This window comes from Protomyctophum bolini (assembly GCF_963924005.1).
Source record: "Protomyctophum bolini genome assembly, chromosome: 4".
NCBI classification, from domain to species: domain Eukaryota; kingdom Metazoa; phylum Chordata; class Actinopteri; order Myctophiformes; family Myctophidae; genus Protomyctophum; species Protomyctophum bolini.
Window position 1 is genome coordinate 22783589 of NC_137865.1, and position 20839 is coordinate 22804427.

At 41.1% G+C, this 20839-nt stretch overlaps 3 protein-coding genes across 4 annotated transcripts; 1 reads left to right on the forward strand and 2 right to left on the reverse strand.

The window, feature by feature from the left end:
* Positions 1–79: 79 nt before the first annotated feature.
* Positions 80–4477, forward strand: cib1 (calcium and integrin binding 1 (calmyrin)). 2 transcript variants are annotated; one of them, XM_080760987.1, is made up of 7 exons: positions 80–240; positions 627–661; positions 1338–1437; positions 1635–1788; positions 2157–2275; positions 2864–2952; positions 4247–4477. In XM_080760987.1, exons 1-7 carry the CDS (start codon positions 190–192, stop codon positions 4266–4268), a joined length of 570 nt encoding a protein of 189 aa, XP_080617113.1. In that variant the 5' UTR covers positions 80–189; the 3' UTR covers positions 4269–4477. The 2 variants fall into 2 exon arrangements, with proteins under 2 accessions (XP_080617113.1, XP_080617112.1); XM_080760986.1 differs by lacking the exon at positions 4247–4477 and adding an exon at positions 4183–4231.
* Positions 4244–7358, reverse strand: rccd1 (RCC1 domain containing 1). Its single transcript, XM_080760985.1, has 8 exons — positions 7102–7358; positions 6787–6984; positions 6448–6613; positions 6240–6361; positions 5976–6071; positions 5245–5412; positions 5107–5136; positions 4244–4803 (listed from the first exon to the last, which is right to left on the reverse strand). The coding sequence occupies exons 1-8, from the start codon at positions 7316–7318 to the stop codon at positions 4646–4648; spliced, it is 1155 nt and encodes a 384-aa protein (XP_080617111.1). The 5' UTR covers positions 7319–7358; the 3' UTR covers positions 4244–4645.
* A 795-nt stretch (positions 7359–8153) lies between these two features.
* On the reverse strand, positions 8154–18285 carry unc45a (unc-45 myosin chaperone A). Its single transcript, XM_080762396.1, has 19 exons — positions 18150–18285; positions 17760–17952; positions 17077–17252; positions 16866–16955; positions 15320–15487; positions 14825–14993; positions 14263–14433; positions 13889–14060; positions 12849–13149; positions 12636–12730; positions 12389–12530; positions 12062–12202; positions 11809–11936; positions 11450–11516; positions 10664–10777; positions 10438–10553; positions 9965–10082; positions 9637–9792; positions 8154–9227 (listed from the first exon to the last, which is right to left on the reverse strand). Exons 1-19 carry the CDS (start codon positions 18171–18173, stop codon positions 8952–8954), a joined length of 2817 nt encoding a protein of 938 aa, XP_080618522.1. The 5' UTR covers positions 18174–18285; the 3' UTR covers positions 8154–8951.
* Between the last annotated feature and the right edge of the window lie 2554 nt (positions 18286–20839).

Consider the following 20839-nt stretch of genomic DNA (forward strand, 5'->3'; position numbering starts at 1 on the left):
TCCACTCATATGGGACGACCTGTACTGAGCTACGAGAGGCGCGCTGTATGCAAATATTGCTATGGCAATCCGTTACGCAAATACGTACAACTACAGGAAAAGGAAGTAATCAGTCAGCCATCGGAGCTGTAAACTTCGAGTAACAACACAACAACAACACAAGTGCCTTTTAAAGTTGAAAAATACACAATGGGAACATCAGCAAGCCAAATGGGGAAGGATGTGTTGAATGAATATCAAGTAAGTAGCAAACAGAACGTTGATGATGTGTCTAAACACTGAAAACTTTACTGCAGTGCTCAACTATTCCAAGCAACTGAAAATTATCTCACGACTCACTGTTCTCACAGAATACGAGAGATTTTTGCTTGGAAGTTGCCAAAAGTAAATTTGAGAACTCTGTGTGGTGATAGTTGTCATAGTAGTAGCCCTGAAACATGACTGCCATGATGATTATACGAGAGTCATGAATCATGGCTATCATAGTAGCAGCTGTCCAATTACAGTAGGAAATAATTAATTCTGCATTCACGAAAAAGTTTATTTTTCATCTTGAGTTATTTGTAATGAAGTCATGATTCTGGGCCTAGGCGTGTCATATAGGATGTGCTTTCTTGTATTTTCAGGAGTTGACATTTCTAACAAAGCAGGAAATTCTTCTGTAAGTAAGCTAATGTGTGACTGCGTGTCATCACATGTTGACAATCATTATGCTACACACATACTAACCTTGGATCAAGACTGTAAGACAAGAGGTTTGAGTCATTATTGGCAGTAGTCTAAAAGTAACTAAGTACATTACTCAATACTCAAGTACTGTGCTTTAGTGGAGTATTTCAAATTTTCAGTAGGCTACTTTTATAATGCACAAATGAAGTACTTTTACTCCTACAATTATTTGAAAACTTTAGTTACTGTTCACCTTTTAGATTTCGATTTTTATTACTAAATATACATTAACCACTTAACTTTAAGCTCTATATATTTCGGCAGCTTTGTGAGCTTGGAGAGCTGCTATTTTCTAAAGATTTGTATACATTTTGAATACTTGAAATGGGACATTACCTTTGGTCCTTTATATTGATGCCAATAGTTTTGTAATTTTACTTGTGACAGTGTATTTTTTACATTGAGGTAATGATACTTTTACTTAAGAAAAATGTGAGTACTTTTAACCATCACTGATGTCTGACAGAAATATCTCGACAGTTTTGATCCAAGTCTGCAAACATACATGCTTGCTGCTATAAGGATGACCCGTCCCTATACTATTATTTTATGTATGTTAATATTTGAAGTTTGCTTGGTGGCAATTCAGAATATGTCTTTTTCTTTAGTGCACACAAGCGTTTCAATGAACTGATTATCAAAGAAGGTGGAACCGAAAACCCTCCCAGTGTGTCAATGGGGACCATTCTTACACTGCCAGAACTCAAGGTACTAATGATAAATTGTGTGGTTAATTATTGGTTAAAAATACATATGGTTATTATAAGTGCTAATTGACTATGTATTGTTTACTTGGTCCGTCACCTGAGTTTGGTATTGTGTAAAGAGGAAGCATACAGGTATTTATAACATTGATAAGGTATGCCTGACCCTTGTACTCTTTTTGCCAACTTATACTCCCACAGTCCAACCCTTTTCGTAAACGAATCTGTCAGGTATTCTCGACATCCGAAGCCAAGGATGGAAGTCTCACCTTTGAGGACTTCCTGGATCTGCTGAGTGCCTTCAGTGACTCAGCTACTCTGGAAATCAAGTCCCACTATGCGTTCCGCATTTTTGGTAATCACGTTCATACATTTCAGTATTGCTGCGACTATTGATTAGCATCTTAGTGGTTATTTAGCTTTTTCGATTAATCAAAGTTTTCTAAATATTCCTTTATTTTGTATATATCAACGAATGAATGACAATCGACTACATTTATTAGTTTAACCATATAAGCCCTGGTGTGGTGTCACACAAAATAATCTACAATCTCGACATGTTTCGATTGTAGATCTGCTATTTTCCCAATTATCGAAAATCTTTCATTGTATTATTAAAAAATAAATAACCAATTCAATTAATTATTTGGTACCCATAAAGGCGTACATTTCATTGTTGATTGTCAGATTGAAGGTTGCTACCGGTTTCTATTATTTATTTAGACTTTGATGACGATGGCACACTGGATCAAGGAGACCTGGAGAAACTGGTAAACTGTCTGACTGGTGAGACGGACGACACAAGACTGACCCCCGATGAAATGAGACAGCTCATTAGCAATGTGAGTTCAATGATGCTTCTAGAAACATTGGCAGAATGGCAGGGTAACCAAATCTACTAATCTATGCCCAGAGCTTTTGAGCAAAATTGTTTTTCACTTCCACATTCTATATAACTACTTCTCTATGGGCCTTTTTTTTTTTAAAGAAAATTTGTTTAATTTTATTTAGCTTATAAAGCAGTTGTAGTTCGGAAAGGCTATGTGAACAAGTTATGATTGTGTCTGTTGGTCTAAGTTTCCAAAACATTTTCAGAGACCCAAAAGAGAGTGGGACCCACACTTACAAAAATACATTATGAATTAATCATAATCATACTTAACCGATCTACAAGCGCAAAACACATTGTGATGCAAACATATTGAACATTTCTGGAATTTTGTTTTTGTCCTGAAAACGTCTGAAACTATTTTTGAAAAAAAGTAACCACAATTGTAAGAAAGGTAAAAAATAGAAGAAAGATATACAGATATACAGGATATTATTTTCAAGTTGAGACCCATAAAACAGGTCCACGACCCAAAATGGATTGTAAATATCTGTTTGGGAAACACTGGTCTAACAGATTGATATTTTTGCCCAAATCTTAGATTCTTGAAGAGTCAGACATCGACAAGGACGGAACAGTGAATCTCTCAGAGTTTCAACACGTCATTTCACGATCGCCAGATTTTGTCAGGTGAATAAAACAAATTACTGTTTGCACAAAATGTGTATTGAGGTGCACGATAATAAACTGTATTCGGTAGCATATCGAAGTCGGCCATGAAAATGCCATATCGGTATCGAATCCAGATTATTTTCACCGATATTGATGACGCAAATAGTAGCCTGGCCCAGCCAGCGTGCTCTCTGGTCTAGAAGGGTGGGTGTGCATGGAGAAAGCGCTGGAGAATATTGGTGCGTGTTCATGTGTTTGGCCCAATCCATCCCAGAATGCACTCTGTTCCTACCCGGAAAGAGGAGTGAAATCGCCTCATGCGCTTTTGAGCAACTTAATGCAAGTGGATGGGAGGAGAAATCCGGTGACGTCTCTATTAATATACTCAAAAAATATGGACAATGCGTTCTGAGCAGGGCCTGGCTGTAAACTAGTTCTTGAGCTTAGTCCAGTTACCCTGGGTAAACATAGTACCTTTCCTTTCTCCGGGTCTGATATGGACGTAAGATGAAGCCTGTCAGTCCTTGAATTGTAAATCGCCATCTTTCTAGATCCGTTTGGGCCCAACTGGCCATTGGCTGGCCCAGACAACGAGGCGGGACTTCCCCCCTTCTTCTTCGTTGGTTTTTATTTTGACTCGAACGGGGGTGGCTCCCGATCATAGACTGTAACGGTAGCCACGCCCCTCAAAACATACTCGACTTAATGGTAATTATTTTAATAAATGGGACCATCATTTTCCAAAAGGAATATTATGACATGAGAAATGAGACTTTAAACTAGTGACTGGAAGCAGAAAGTATTCATGACCATGTTTATTAAGGTATACAGTCTAGGTGAAGTTGGGCCCAAATACATGGACCTCTATGGAGCTATGGGGTTTTTTGGGCCCAATGACAGCGCCACAACAGGCCATTATATGAACTTTCAGGAAGTCCCGATTTCCTTAGTGGCTTCACAAAATATCTGTCTGACTGCCCCCCTGGGTTCTGCCTGTCTCTGTCTTTTTAAAACTGTCAGCTGTTGTAGAGAGGAGGGCTTTAATACCATCTACTTTCAACAGCAAAACAAAAAACATAATTAAAAGCTATGAGTACAATTTAAATATAATATAATAGTATTGGCCGATATGACCCTGCAAAGAATCGGAGATCGGATATCGGTCATGATTTCAATATAGTGCATCTCGAGATTATATTCATAATCTTAAATACCGGTAGTATGACTGATATACTAGTTTTTCTCCAGTTCTTTCAAGATTGTGCTGTGAAGACAGGATATGATGACTGATATACTACTTGTTTTTCTCCAGTTCTTTCAAGATTGTGCTGTGAAGACAGGATATGGAAAAGGATCTGGTATCCTCAATTCTATCTATAATCTACTGTTTTCCTATTTCACATCAATTTTAGATTTGATTTGCCTTAATTTATATTTACCTGGATTTTTATGGTCTGAGCTGTATTATGTAATGTCTATGCAATGAAATGCCTTTCCTATCTTTTTTTTTAGGAAAAATAAAAACACATGTGTATGTGTAAGATATGTTGTTGTGTATGTCTTTAACATAATAATTTCTATTCTTTCATGTAAGGCTCAGCGAATAAACAGGCACAATATTTTATCCAAAACATGGTTATTGTGCTCACAACACAAGATGGAAGATCCAAAGTCCTTTGTAAATAATAATCAAACTCCCACAGCATTTATTTTAAGATGTAACCACTTCCTCATTGATCGCTGCAGCAAAGGTGTTCCATGCACCACATACTACATCTACTACACGTAATCCTTTCTCCTTGAAGAAGTCCACATGCTGTGGTTCGTCTGAGCTCAGTGTGGTCTTGTGTCCTAGCTGGCCATAGTCACCTGTATCAACAATTAATAATAGGTCAGTGATAAAGTAAGACACCTAACTTTAGCATCCCTATATTGAGAATGCAGCATGTCATAATTGAATACTTTTATCCTAGTGCATTGCGATGCAACGTGTTATTAGCTTGTAGATCAGCTTTTATTGCTATAGTAAATACAGGGGTAAATGTGTTTTCTTTCTTCCAAATAATTTCGTTAGTTGGCACTTGTAATTATATCTACAAAGTCATAGTACATTTGCGAGAAGTGGTGAAACAACAAGGAAATTACTTGATGGTTTATAAGATACATTCTTACCCCAGCCCCAAGTGTAGAGGTAACCAGTGTCTGAAATTCAAAATAAAATAAATCATAAAATGAATGATCAAATGACATTGATGGTGATCTGACAAATGTGGTAACTGATTTAGTACAGCTCGTGAGATGGTCTCTTGCCTGTTACTGCTGCAGTGTGTCTGGACCCACAGCTGACCTTAGTGACTTCACATGATGGATCAATGTCCAACAGTGCTGGGAAAGCCTGGATGGATATGAACACGTCGCTCTGCTCCCCACCTTCCTGAGTCTCATCACATGTAGATGTGCTGGCATCCTGGCACAATTCTGTTGTATACAGTACAGATAGTTTCTGTTTACTGTTAAAGCTTAAAACTGTAACTTACTCACAAGGAGAGTAAGTGATACGTTTTTGAAAAAGAAAAAAACATTTATTATAAAGATTATTTTGTTGAGTGGTAGATGTTTGGTCTTCGACATGGGAGACCCGGGTTCAAATCCTGTTTGTTACCTTTACAATTCAATTACCTCTCGGACATAAAATGCTAAATTGAAGCTTTAAACCAGATATGGGCAACAATGTATTTTTGATCTACTGGCAGATCAGAGTGAGTACAGTACGTCAAGCAGACAATTTGATTGACTTATTCTGTTGTATAATTCTGATTAGCAGCTAAACTGAATATGTTCACTGTCAGGATTGTCAGCTTGGCTGGCAATGGTAGATTTCCTCTAACTTTGGAAAAGGTAATGTGGATCATATTCCCCAAAATGTTGCCTGCCTGTTTCCCAGAGTCCCCCAAGCTCACAACACACAGTACAGCTATTTTCCCCAAAATATTCGCCCTGTAAGACATGCCCAGAATAGGCAATTGAAGGAATAGTCTAACCTGATCTCCTTCCGTGCTGCTCTTTTCGTAGAGTCTGTGATGGGAAGCCGAGCTGGCCACTCTTATTCCAACCCCACACATACAGGTCACCCCCAGCTGTTGACAAAATTGGTCTACATTAATTCCCCTGATGCATTCCTTTTTGGGCATAGATCTACGCATATAGCCGACCTTGTACTTGTACTGTAGGTCTGCCTTTTTCAGTGCATGCCACCGTCATATGACGGAGCAGAGAATATATGAGGCATTAGTGATTAGTCTCACCACTAATGCAGGCAGAGTGCCAGCCCCCAGCAGCCACAAAGCTCATTGGCAACCCCCAGAGGGCCTCAACCGCCCTGGGCTCCTGCTCAGAACTGAGAACTTCATGTCCCAACTGACCGTGGCTATGAATAAAAAAGAAAAACACAAATGATGGCAGGTAAGTCAGTTAAAGCTAAGCATTCAGGGCTAATTTTGCTTGTACCTTTACCTGCCTGACCCCCAGGTGTACATAGCTCCAGTTGCACTGAGAAGTAAGGCATGATCGGCCCCCAATGCTAGATGGACTGCCTTCAGCTGAGGAGATATAGGGCGATAGATGGGAGGTTTTGCAGCTATGTATCCCCCTGGGACTAATGGGAGATAAAGTGAGGTCTCTAGAATGAGAAAAAGAACAGACGCTAGATGTATATACAATTCATCATAAAACCTCCAGTTTCAATGTATAGACAGTGTGGAAGTGGACAGGTTCACTTGGTTCCATTTGTGCACTCAGAGTTAAATTAACATTCAGGTCTTCGACTTTCAGGATATCATTAGAGTAAGCTACCAGATTCCTCCGACTGTGTTTTCATGTCCATGCTCCAAACTGGTGTCTTGTCGTTGTTCCCCGTTTTCCACGACTCTATCCTGTCTGGGAAAGCCAGTGTCACATATTCTTCGCTTATCTGAGCATCCTTGCATCCATGGCAACATGCATCTGTCACTCCTCCTAAGCCAAACCCCGACAGGCACACACCACCACCATCTAAATAGAAATTCAATAAGCTACATTTTAGAATATTTAGCTTTTACCAAAATGCATTATTATTATTATTATCATTATTATTAAAGAGCTAACCCTAAAGGGCTACAATAGTGTTACCTTCTGAATACAAAGATGCTCTCCGGCTCCAACTTGCTCTGATTAGACTAATATTTATTCTCTTGTTGGTGTCTTGTTGACAGCTGGATGCATCTACATAGTCTTTAATATTGGTTGGATTAAGCACCTTAACGGTGCAACGCTGGTCTATTTTTAACTTCTCATTATTATCACATATTTGTCCGAAAGCGTTGAAGCCAAATCCAAACCAGTCCATTGGTGCATCCGCTGCAATTTAACTCCTGCATACAGCCGTCAGCCGCTGGTTTAACTTCCTTTGCGATTATACGATCGCGCAGTTTCTCGCAAAGTTTATACCGCTTTGAATAGTATTAACGATTGCGCACGCGCCAAATAAACCCAACTCCACCTCCACGGTCTCTGCTACATAATTTCCTTCTTTGTCATTGGTCCAGGCCTTTTCCGCTATAAAAGCCCGCCCCTCGACAACACAACATAAACAATAAGACACTGTTTGTTCCCACTGAGTAGTGTACACACACACACACACACACACACACACGGGCAGCCCTGTGGTTTAATGGTTTTTCTCCTTTTTAACTCTTAAGTGTGCCTCTCTGCCTTTTTTCTATACGAGTTTACATATCAGAAGGTTCACACACAAGGTTCATCAATGTTTTTTCATTTGAGAGTAAAAACTTTTTCTCCCAATTTTCTCTCATGTACAACCCTGTAGTACCTCCACATACCCCTAGGGGTACATATATCCTTATTTGAGGAAAAACTGATATTGCCTGATGACATTCACAAAAAAACTGCAAAAGCTAATTAAGTAAACCCATTTATAATGCTTATTGTCTGTCGGATAGAAACCTCATTATGTCCAAGAGTTTATTTTCAGGATTCAAAAGTGACAGATCTACAAGTTCAAAATGTGTTGCTTCGCGATGTTCCAAGCTTGTCTAGTTTTGAGTGACGCTGTAGTAAGTTCAAGTAGGTTATTAATTTATAAAAACAGACTAAGTTAGAATATGGAGTTACAAGGTTTCTGCCTCGTACCAGCGATATGTTCAGCATGAAAATAATATATAGCCGCTTCATACATTTTATTATGCTTCAAGTTTACATTTACAAACAGTAAATATCGGAAATTGAGTGGAGAAGGCATTTCCTTCTCTTATTGTTTTTACAATACTGTGTTTTCTCATATCATATTTTCAGTACAGTACCAAATTACTTATCAATTATCTTACAAAGATCCTTTGTATTTTTTGCATCGTGATACATTTTTAATTAAATCGATTTAAATTGTCACCAGTTCGAATCGATTTTAATCAATTTACGATAAATCATTACATGCCATTGCCTAGTGTGGAATATATATTATTTTAAAAATAAAACAAACCAAATAATTTGTCACGTAGAAAATAAGGTAAATAAACTAAATATGGATAGTGTTGTGCAAAGAAAGAATACCTGTAATATCAGGGGAACAGGAATACAAAGTAAAAAAAAGCAATGTTTTAAGTATTTGGTCTCCATGTCGAGTGATACATTATTGTTGATGAACATGATTCTAGTGAAAACAAGCATGAGCAGTCGTCAATATCAGACTTTTCAATAAAATACTCATTATGCAAAAATCATGGTTCTTGTTGTTGACATAAGACATGTCAGCATTGGAATAACTCATACACACCCAGAATGAGTCACAAAGCTGTTAAAAGTCCCTCACCCCACCACCACAGAGGTTGTGGGTTCGAATCCAGCGTGGTGCATCCGGCTTTATCGGGCGTCTGTAGGGTAGCCAGGCAGCCAGACAATAATTCCTCTGTTATTTTTACAGTACAGTATCTGTGCACTCCAATAACCCATGTCCACACACACCATCACTTGGTCTCTCCATTTTCACCCTCTGTTCTCTTGATGATGCCATACTCTATAGCCATGTCCAGACAGCTCTGAGCTAGCGTGGCGATGGCCTCTTGTTCTTGTCCTCCCTTGGCCATGACGGAAAGGATCTCCAGCGTCTCGCTCTCCATCAGTGTCTCAGCCAGACTCTTGTCTGCCTGCATCAAGTGGAGAACAATGGCGACCCCGCGATGACGCAGGTCCACCGTTGTCACTAGAAGCAGGGCCTGCAGGATCGTCATCCACTGGCTAGTCTAAAAGACAAGACACAAAATGAACTCCCAAGGGACTCTTAACCACACAAACCTTAAAAATTAGTAGACCAGAGTACAGCAGGGCTCTACACTCTACAGCATAGGCCCCCTTCTGTTTTCGCTCTACACTAAATATCTTTACAGAAAATAGCCGAACCACAAGCTCACCCAACGTGTTGTTAGCTTGTAGACCTGCAATTTTCGCTGAATGTTCACCCCGAATAGGGACGCTAGGGCTTACAGTGACGCATGTGGAGGTACACGCTATTCTTGTCAGTTCCACCACTGAATATGCAACCAGAACAACCTGTCAGAGTCCCTAGTGCAGTGACAGATTGTCCAGACCACCTGACTTTCCTCCCTATGAACATGGCCAATTGTGTACCCCACTCCCTCACTGTTTACTTACAGTTTCAGGAATGCGGGTGCATATCTCAGGCTGCTGAGCTGCCAGCATGGCCAGACCTCCCGCAGCAGCTCTCCTGAGCCTCTCATCTTCCTCTCCACAGTAGAGCACAAACAACTTCAGACGGTCATTCCCCTTGGCCAGGAACAGCTCCTGCACCTGAAAACCAAGAGCAGCCACATTTATACTACACACTAGAAATCCAACATATTTTACTGTGAGCACCTTTTCCACAGATTTAAACTCCAAAAGCTCAATGATTTCTTGAGATTTGTTTCAAATGTAAAATGCCATTTGATTATGTATTACTATTATTATTTCTGCGTCTTACCTCTGAGCTAAGAATGAGATTACACATGCACTCAGTGGCGGCCGCTCGGAGCAGGTCGTGATCGTCAAACATGTAGCCTTCAATTTTTGGTACAGCTTTCTCCTTGATGATTTTTTGCCTGTGAAACCGGATTCAGACGTTAAACACAAGCTCTCTAAATATTTATCTAAATCGTGTTGGTGGTAAAATGTATCCATGAGAAATTTAACCATTGACAATTAAGATTAAACTGAAGGGACATTTTTGGGTTTTTATTACACACAGGTTGTCGTCTTAGTACACTATGTATTATCGATATTCTTTCAATAGTAATAAAATAATAATTAAAATAGCTTGCATGTAATGTATGTATGAACAACTTTTGAACAAAGAGGAGGCTTGATTGGCTTGCAGTGTGTGTGTGTGTGTGTGTGTGTGTGTGCATGTGTTTTCTTCATGGTTTTCTTAGGAGAGACCTCCCCCTAGTGGCTCACCTGAGCCTCTCGCTGATGCCACCCAGATTGGTGAGGGCCATGAGAGCCTCAAAATTCTGCAGCCCTGTGCATTCCAGACTCAGAAGACTGACAAGGGGTCGCACCACTTCATAAATCTGACAACACAAGAGAGAGCGAGATGTTTTCCTCAGTCTCAGTGAAGGATTCATACAGTAACTACATTTATTTAACTGAAGTGGCAAATATTACAGCATCCCCCGCTCACCCTTTCTCCCGGGAATCCAATCTCGGGGTTGGTGGTGATCACGAGTTTTGCCAGGGCTTGCGCTGCCTTTTGTTTTCCAACATCTGTGCCCTCGGATGCCAGCGGGATCAGAGCCTGCAGAGGATAAATATATACAGGAATGAGGCTCTATTCAGACACTGTATCAAGCTCCAAAAGGTATCATTTATTGTGGTAATAAATCATATCTTTGGAGCTTGTCGTTGTGTTGACTGTTTTATTTTGTGATGTTTGCTTCTGCCCAGCACCTGGCTTTTTAAGTTGTGGCTGTGCATGCTTTGTTTACTCTGTCTATGCTGACAGTTAGCCACGTTGTTGAACAAAGTGTACTTGTAGTACGCCTATTGCCTACTGTAGGTTAGGGCTGTCACGATTACAAATTTAAGTTGACGATTTAATAGTTTTCTTTTGCATTGAACATTGGAACATTGTCAGGACCTTGACTTATTAGTGACGTCTCTATTGGGGCCAAATCAAGTCAAACCAAGACTAGTCAGATCTGGCCCAGAATATCACCTGAGTTCAACCAACATAAATTCTGCCCAATAAGACGGACGTCCCTGGATGAATCAGAGAGAGTCCGATAGAGGCCACATCAACTTAAGTCATAACTAGTCAGATCTAGTCCATCGCTGACACATTTAATAATTATTTCTTTCCAAATCATTTACAAAAGAGAGGAAATAGTTGATCACAACTATTGATGATCACATCACGAAGTGACAGGCCTACTGTAGGTGGCATAATAATGGATCAGGGTGCTCTAACCTTTCCTCCACCGTTTGCCACCACCCCGCCTCGTTCTTCCTGCTGCTCCACCAAAGCCAAGAACACCCTACAGTGAGAAATGAAAACATAAAATCCTGCAAAGACGGAGCTGAAAGGAGAGGACAGTCAGTAACAGTTGGGGCAGCTGTGGCTCAGGAGGTAGAGCAGGTCGTCCAATGATCCAATGATCACACCCTTGGTGTGTGAATGTGGGAAGTGAGGACGCTGGCGATGACTGTTCGCCGCTTCACCGAATGAATGGACCATTGTAAGTGCTTTGAGTAGGCACGTAGTGCATAGAAAAGCGCTATAAAAATGCAAACCATTATTATTATTATTATCAGTTACGTGGCGCCTACCTGGCGATGCACTCCCTGCAAGACTCTGTTAGGGCAGGACTTTCCTGTTTGACCATGCACACCAATGCAGAAACCACACCAGCCTGCAGCAGTTTCAGCAACCTCTTCTCCACAAAGGGAAGGGCGTCCTGGTGGATGAAACGGAACTTGTTCAAACTGCAATGCAACACGCCGTGTGCTTGTACACATCAACTACGGAGCTCACAGAGAACCAAGTGTCGATAATAAAAAAGCAATATAAAAATGACAGCACCTTGGGGTGTTCTTTTGGGATGTGCTGCTTTGCGTATTCGGCCAGTTGCACCATCTGAGGGTCTGGCTTCTCCACATCATAGCTGTTAGAGCAGTTCACCAACGTGGAGCCCACTGAGTACAGTACTGTTTTGTCTTCAGACTGCGAGAACGTAAAGCGCACATATTTAGTCACACCATTACTGTGTCAAGAAAAATGTACTTGAAAAAAGTACTTGATGGTATTAATTATGACACGCAACACTGCATTCACAATGGAACAAAATGCATATATTTGAAATATATATTGAAAAAACTTGCAATGATCATAATGCAAAGACTGTGCAACCTTAGCTAGTTCAAACATGGCTTGAAGAGCATTCTTGTCCTGCACCAGATCCTCCTTCACATCAGCATCAAAGGTGAGGTATGCCAGGCCTTCTACCGCCCACCGACGAGAGGATGCCGATAGAGACTCATTACATAGCCACCTAAAGCAGAGACATATAACCCCTTATTTTACATCCAAGAAAACAGGACATGGCATGTCATAGAAATCTATTAAATAACATTTCTAGATATTATCCAGAACATACTTCCTGCATTGCTTGGCCAGTTTCAGCGTGGATCCCTCCGCAAACTGCTTCATGCTGAAATCTGTCCCTCCTGCAGATCCCAGTTTACACAAACCCTGTGTCACACAAACCCAAAAAAAAAAAAAAACAATTACTTCAACTACGTGTACTATAATTATTATTTTTTGCTCTAAACCTTCGATTGAGGACAGTAATACTTTCTGGAGCTCTTACCACTAGTGCCCTCACACGTATCCTGTCATTCTCACTCGTCTTGAAGAGGTCTTTCAGAAGCGCCACGCCATTGGCCGTGAGGAAGGACGCTCTCTTGGCCTTGCCCGCGGCGTGGATCAGTGCCTCCACGGCTACCTGCTGGTGGGTTATATCCTTGGAGGCACAGAGAGCGATGACTGCATCCATCATGCCCGACAGCTCCAGAGTTCTGTTCCCCACGTCGCTGGGTCCCTGGAGGAGCACAGACACAGTCTGGATGGCCCGCAGCTTGCTCTCCAGATCATGCCTGCTGAATTGTTGTCTGCAAAGAACAACAAAACTCTATTAGTCTTGAAAAAGAAGCAGGTCGCACAACTCGTAGTCATGATGCAAAAAAACCTTGATTTTAAGATGACCAACGTTTCGGCACAAAATGCCTTCTTCAGGGTATCTACCCCTACCCTGTGCCAAAACGTTGGTCATCTTAAAATAAAAGTTTTTTTGCATTGTTTGCGACCAAGTTTGTCTCCCGTGGTCAGCACCTCCCCACTATTGGTGTGCGCTCCTACCTCTTTGTTAGAACTCTATTAGTCGCCAAACATTTCATAATTCATTGCAGCAGAGTAACCCTGTAGTCAATAGGGTGACCATGTTTCAACACCCTAAGTCCGGGACCCTTAAATCAATGTGCACGTTTGCCGTGCACACACATTCATGTATACGCACCATGCATGTTGCATACAGGCAACCCTGACTGACAAACAGCAGTCTACGTCTATGCAACAATTGAAAATAACCTATTATTTTATTTCTGGCAAAAACCAGGACAATTTTGTAGCAAATGTTGAAAACCAAGACATAGTGTTTTAGAGATATTTAGTGTTAGTATTAGTGTTATAGAGATATCCCGGCCAAAATGGGACATCTGGTCACCCTAGTCTAAAATATCTCAATAGAGGATTCTCCTTTGACTGAGTGAGACATTAGATGCTTGATTTCCCATGTGGATGGGGAATATTATACCTAATATAATAACAAGGAATCGTGGGCAGTAAACTCACTGGACATATTCTTCCGATAGCTTGTTGAAGTTGTCCCTCTCTTTGTCACTGTTGAGGTCATCATACAGTTTGCTAAGCAACACAGAGCAGCTCATGTGGGAGTTTTCTGTGAGAGGTGGTCCTTCTGAAAGTTCAGGGACTGTTCCTGCCACCACCAGGATCTTCTTCAGTCCTGCAGGAGGAGACAGAGGGATATTTTGATAACGGTAATCCCTCATAATATCAACCAAATGACTATCCATCTTTGATAAAGAACATTAGAAAATACTAAATATACCCACAAAACAATATATTCTCATAGTGAATACTCCCTGTATTCATCAAAGAAAGTAACTTTTAGGAATTCAAGAATGTGTGATGGGTTTGTCTCGTACCTTGATCTATCACCCATAATGTGACAGAGTTGTCAGGGTTTTTCCGGGACTTGCGAGGCACTTGTTTGACCAGTAGGTTTATGGCGCTGTCTCTGCCAGGGCCCGATACACTAGCTGATGGTATCATCTCCAACAGGTGCCGCAACATGGACCGCAGCTCCTTGGATGGTTCTGTATCAAAATCCACATGGCCAGTTGATTAAATAAATACCAGATGGAGAATGCAGAAAATATGTCAAACATCTATAATAGGTTTAAGGCCAGAATTCTCCGGGTAGTCCAAATCCACAAGTCGATTTTACTTTTTTTTTTAAATCACACTATTAAAAAAACTAAAAGAAAAGACAATTATAATCAGGTGAGAAAACTGAAGCTGGTGTGTTGTAATGTACCCTTCTGGAATCGAGTGGCTCTTTTTTAGCTGCAGTGTCACATCCAACAGCAGGTACAATTTCTTGATTTTGAGGCCTTGATTCAATTTGATTCTCGCTCATTTGGATCGACTGACTTATCAGGTTGTGATATTTAAATGTATGTGTCTATCAATAGATTCCAATCTCACCAGGGAGGATGGCCTCGTCTTTCCCTCTGATCTCTCGGTTCATGCCCTCAGTCAGGGCCTCAAACATCACCTGCAGCAGATGGCAGGCAGCCAGAGACACGGTGGACGTCTCACATCCCATGACTGCACACAGCTGCTCCATTCCCAACTCATTCACTATGGCCATGGCCTGGAGAAATGACAATTGGGGTGTTATTAGTTCATCAAAATGTATATAGTGTACATCGATTTAACTTTGTAAAACATAGATATACAATAGGGCATTTAGAATGAAATGTCTGGCCTGGACCACTGGCCTAGTTGTAGCTTGACAGCGTGTCGTAGGTTCTAGTCCTGATCCCGACAACCTTTTCTGCGTGTCACTCCCCATCTCCATCTCCCCATTTCCTGTTTGTATACTATGTATATACAGTATACTAACAATAAAGCCCCCAAAATAAATTATATATAAAAAAATAATGATATATGCCAAACTTCTGATCAGTAAATACTTACTCTGGACTGATGTCCTGTGCACAACCCCACCAGCGTCCTCAAGGCCGACAGCAACAGCTCCTCCTGCTTGGAACCCAGCAGCCTCTGAAGCAGCTTCACTCCATCATTACGGAAGATCTGCTCAGCACCTGCCTCTTCTCGAGACAACACCACCAGGTTCTGCGCAGCCTAAATGAACAGATAAAGACATGAAAGTGAGGTGCAAATCTAATCACACAATCAGTGCAATGACAGAGTAAAAGCCTGAGATACATCATAACCCGGAAGTAGGGGTGCAGCGGTTTACGGTTTAAAACGGAACCGTTCGGTACTCCTTGCACGGTTCAATACGCCTTTACACCTTTCTTTTTCCCTTCGGTTTTGAGGGGGAAAAGAAAAGAAAAAGCATTACTGCAGAGTTCGCTTCGACCCACGATTGAATCCACCTGGTGTTGTTTGGCAACAGTTGATCCACAAGCATCAATACACATTGGGAGCTGCAGCTGCACGCCGGAAGTTATGCGGGAACGCCTACTGACCGAGTGTCAAAAAACTACTTTTCGGCCTTGACAACCCATACAACCAAACAGAAAAGTCATATCTGATTGAATTAATCGACATTAAATGACGTTAAACTCACTTTGCCACTCGATCTGCCATCCACTTTATGCACATACCCTCTATAAATCATCGCTTTGATGTGGACTGTACAATTTTTAGAATGTTGCAAACCATAGTTTGTGGGATTCTGTTTTAGTCTAACAATTTAGTCTCATCACAAACGTTGGAACCAAATGGACCAGTAAGGGCGCTTTTGGTCCCATTTGTTTTGTATACTCTTGGGAGTTACAGACCCATAGGGGTCTATTTGGTCCCATTTGTTTTGTATACTCTTGGGAGTTACAGACCCATAGGGGTCTATTTGGTTCCATTTGTTTTGTATACTCTTGGGAGTTACAGACCCATAGGGGTCTATTTGTTTCCATTTGTTTTGTATACTCTTGGGAGTTACAGACCCATAGGGGTCTATTTGGTTCCATTTGTTTTGTATACTCTTGGGAGTTACAGACCCATAGGGGTCTATTTGGTTCCATTTGTTTTGTATACTCTTGGGAGTTACAGACCCATAGGGGTCTATTTGGTCCCATTTGTTTTGTATACTCTTGGGAGTTACAGACCCATAGGGGTCTATTTGGTCCCATTTGTTTTGTATACTCTTGGGAGTTACAGACCCATAGGGGTCTATTTGGTTCCATTTGTTTTGTATACTCTTGGGAGTTACAGACCCATAGGGGTCTATTTGGTTCCATTTGTATAGTCTTTTAGTTACTGACCCTAAATGGTCCATTTGGTTCCAAGTGTATACTCTGAGAGTTAACACTAACATTAGTGAACTTTCCCCTGCTAAGGAACACTTGATTTGTCATCGTTTTGTAGTTGGTGATACAACTACTGTTCTATTCTGAGCAGCAGGGACTATACGGTAGTATCATTGTTTCTATTACTAGGGTTACTGTTAGTTAGTTGGTTAACACTAACACTAGTGAGAGTTGAGGAGGAACCTTACCTTTTGCTTATCAGACTCTGTCGCAGATGCATCCAAGAGGAGGGAGAACATCTGTTGAACTCTAGCATCTGTGGAGTTCAGCTGCAACGACTATAGGGTAAAGGATAAAAGGGACAGTTGTTAACAAAAGCTCATCCATGGTTATTAAGATCATAGAAAGCACCATATCCATTTCAAACCCAGTAACCCGACTCTCAAAAGGAAAGATCACCTTCTGCTGGATTTGAGCTCCCAACAACCGGAGGAGATCCTGGAATGTTTTGGTTTTGGGTTCCAGCTGAGCACACCTCTGTGCATCCATAAATGCCTGGTCTAGCCGACCCAGTTTCTCAAAAGCCTGAGCTCTTCGGAACCTTGCTTTGACATCACCCGGGTCATTGTCCAGAGCTGTGTGGAGTGAAGACAAGTTGTGTTTATTTAAGTGAATTTCACATTGACAGAGACAAATTATATAATGCAATCACTTCTTCTATATTATAGCTACAATCCCCAATCCGGGTATCTACAGTAGTGTAGGAAACCAAATGGCTGCCGCAATGCAAAAGGAAATCTGCCCTCGGCCAGTGTATATATCAGGCTTACAGGCACACAACACATCTCTCTGTTTTTACTAACCACCATTTCGGTGGTCACCTCTTCACCGAAAACTCGACTATGATCAGGCCTTTAGCCCTTTCAAGCTATGGACCAGAGCTATAACAGACTCTACTACACAGATTGGTTAAAGTATCAATTTATTCATTAAAACAAATTCTGGATTGCCACTGTATAATCTACAAGATGAATGTACATCACATCACACTAAAGCTTACACAGGTTTTGCATTTTGGGGGAAGCCGGGTTTGCATTTTGATCTGATTCTGTGTCTAATAAAGACTAAAATATGCACTTCACCTTTCGAGGCATCAGCCTCTGCCTTTTTGTAATCCTCCATCTTGAGGTAACAAGCACTGCGATTGCGATGCAGAATACCAGTCTCTGTTCCACTATCACTGATCTTCAATGCCTTGGTGTAACAGCTTATAGCACCCTGCATGTCTCCTGCCTTGAAGAGACTGTTCCCTTCCTCTCTCAAGGCTGCATGATCCTACAGGGAAACACACAAGTAGAAAAGAGGGAATATAATATATTAATAGGCTAGCTATAACGTTATGGCATGACCACAAAGACATGATATATAAACGAAAAACATGTGTGTATGTGATCGCCTAGGTTACTAACGTGTAATGAGATATATCAACGCAAAGACTTCACGTTTTTAGTCTATGTATGCTGTTATCTTACCTTTTGTATTTCATCAACACTCATTTTCAATGTGTCTCGGGACGCAGTAGTGTGCCAGATGGAACAAACTTTGTATTTTATATTCTGTGAACAAAAGAAACGTATTAAACTTTTGCCAAAATGTGTTATGCTTCCTGGTGTGTCGCTCGGCAGCACGATGATGACGCTTACTAGCAGCCCCGCCCCCCCTCCAGACCAGACCTTAAAAGGCATGTAGCTTCATCCTTCAGGGCAGAACAAACAGAACAGAAGGATCTCTATCTCACATATCATGGACCTATTTGGTTATATTTTCATTCCGGGTTGCTGGTGAATAGAGACCCATATCATTCCCAACACAGTGGTGGTGGAAGAAGTAGGCTGCTTGTTTTAAAAGCAATGGCCTACTATGTATAGGAGTAGAAATAGTTTGTTACAATAGAGGCCTAGCCTGACACTCGTTTAACTTCATTATTATTTATGAATATATAATATATTTATATTCAAAATTCTATTGAGTATTGAAAAATACTCAAGTATAATATTAGTAATATAGCCTATACCAATATACCAAATATAGTAATGACTCATGGGTCGGTGTAGCATTTTACTGTTAACAAGCAACACAAGGATTAAATAAGATAAATAAAATTACAAAATGGAGGACGTTAGAAAATTACACTGTTTACAAATTATTATGCCGGAAAGGGAACACATTTTGAAAATTACCGTAGCACAACTAGTTATTTGAACCTAGGCCAAGAAAGATCTGCTGCTGCAATGCAGAATTTTAACCGAGATATCCAAGTGGTTACAGGATGATGTAGCAGAGGCTGAAAGAAAAGCACATAAGTTTATCTGGGTTGTTACTTGTAAGCTGGATGTAAGGCCAAATACTCTGGTTATAGATTTGTGTGGTGGAGATCGATGACACTCTGACACCACCATCTCTAATATTTCCTTGCCTTTATATCGTTGGCTGCAGTGCTTGTGTCATCCCTGCAGTGTCAGACATATATCCATATATGGAGTCCCAATGTCACTCATACCCAAAGATGGAGCCTATATGTTGTCAGACTTGTGTCAGTTAGCTCCATAAATATGGACCGACTTATGGTGGTATATAATGCATTAAGGAATTCGACACACGCGTTCCACACCCCCACAGGGAGTGCAGTGCCCGTTGTCGAGTCGGTCCACGGTTGTCCAGAACCACCACAAAAGGCCTCTTCCCGGGCTCTGGACAGAGCCCCTGCCCAAGCTCCATATATGGAGCTGGCCTGTTCTGACATCACAAATATGTTCTGACATCTCACATCTCCATATATGGAGCTGGCCTTAGTGGCCTGTTAATTCTGACTATTTGGGCATGTCTGACAGAACTCCATATATAGGAATAAAGAGAGACAGATACAGAAATCTCCATATACTGTATGGGCATAAAAGGGACACAGACAGATGGGTGAAACCGGTTCTCTGACACGGGTACAGCGGGTATTGCATTGCCGGGTGGCTCATGGATCTCCAAATTCCATCATTACAGACTGTGCTCTACAGCCCGGGCACGGGTCTAGTAATGATAAAGTCAGAAGATAGAGTGATCAATATGTACAGTAGGCTAGGTGTTAAACCCTTTACAAATGTTGAAAGTCTTTTCATCAGGAGGCTGCCTTTCTTAGAACCAGCATGGCACTCTGCCAGTCCCCATGCAGGGATACTCCGTCACTACACAGAAAAATCCTATTAATGAACCCATTTGTAACTCAAGAGCGTATGCAAATGTGTACACTCTCTCTCTGAGTTATATTAGGACAGGGTGTTCCTCCCTTATTGTCAAGCTCCCCTATTGTTGTGTGCCTGCTGTGTCCGTCCAGTTACCATGGCCACGCTGTGACTTGAGGTGGAAGTAAAGGTCAGATATCCAACGTGGGCAGGCGATAATATTTCCTAAGTGACGAAGTCAGTGTGAGTCAGACATCTTACTCGACAGAACCACAAGAGATCCTGAGGAATGGGCATCCTGCATGGACATTAAATAAAACACACCTGTGTGAAGTGAGGGGCGCTCTTATCATCGTACTGTATACATCATCATGAATCATCTCATACTGGTTAATCAGATGCCTGTTGCCTGTGATTGGTTAGCTGATTTGCTTGTGTAGGCCTACATATGACGTTAAAATGTCTGTCTGTCCAGAATTGTGTGGACTGTGGAGTGTCTACTGACTCTACTCTACATAGAGTCTGCAACAATCTGTCACTTGTGACAAGAAACAATAGCAGGGCGAGGTCAAAATGAGCTAAGCTCCAAGGAATTGTGCCACTGAAAAAGTGGCCACTGTGCCACTGTCGTGACTAAGTCAAGAAGCCCCAAACAAAACCATCTGTTTCCTTTGTTTGACTGACAAACAGCTTTCTAATTAATTATTGAAGTCACAGCTAAGCTCCAGTTTCCACAAAAGAAAATTAAAGGAGTTTATAAAATAGTCCACCAGTAACATCAAACAATGTGGCTGTCCTTCAAAGAAGCATACCATTATCTTGCGACATACGACACTGGGTTTTTCAGGTTAAACTTTAGATTGTAGAAGGTGCTGTGGTTCAGCTCATGTTTTTCTGGTACATGACTGCAGGCAGCACTGTTTGAACCTGCAAATAGCAATATCTCAAGTAAAGTGTGTCAGAGAGACAGTCACAGGGATGAATTATGG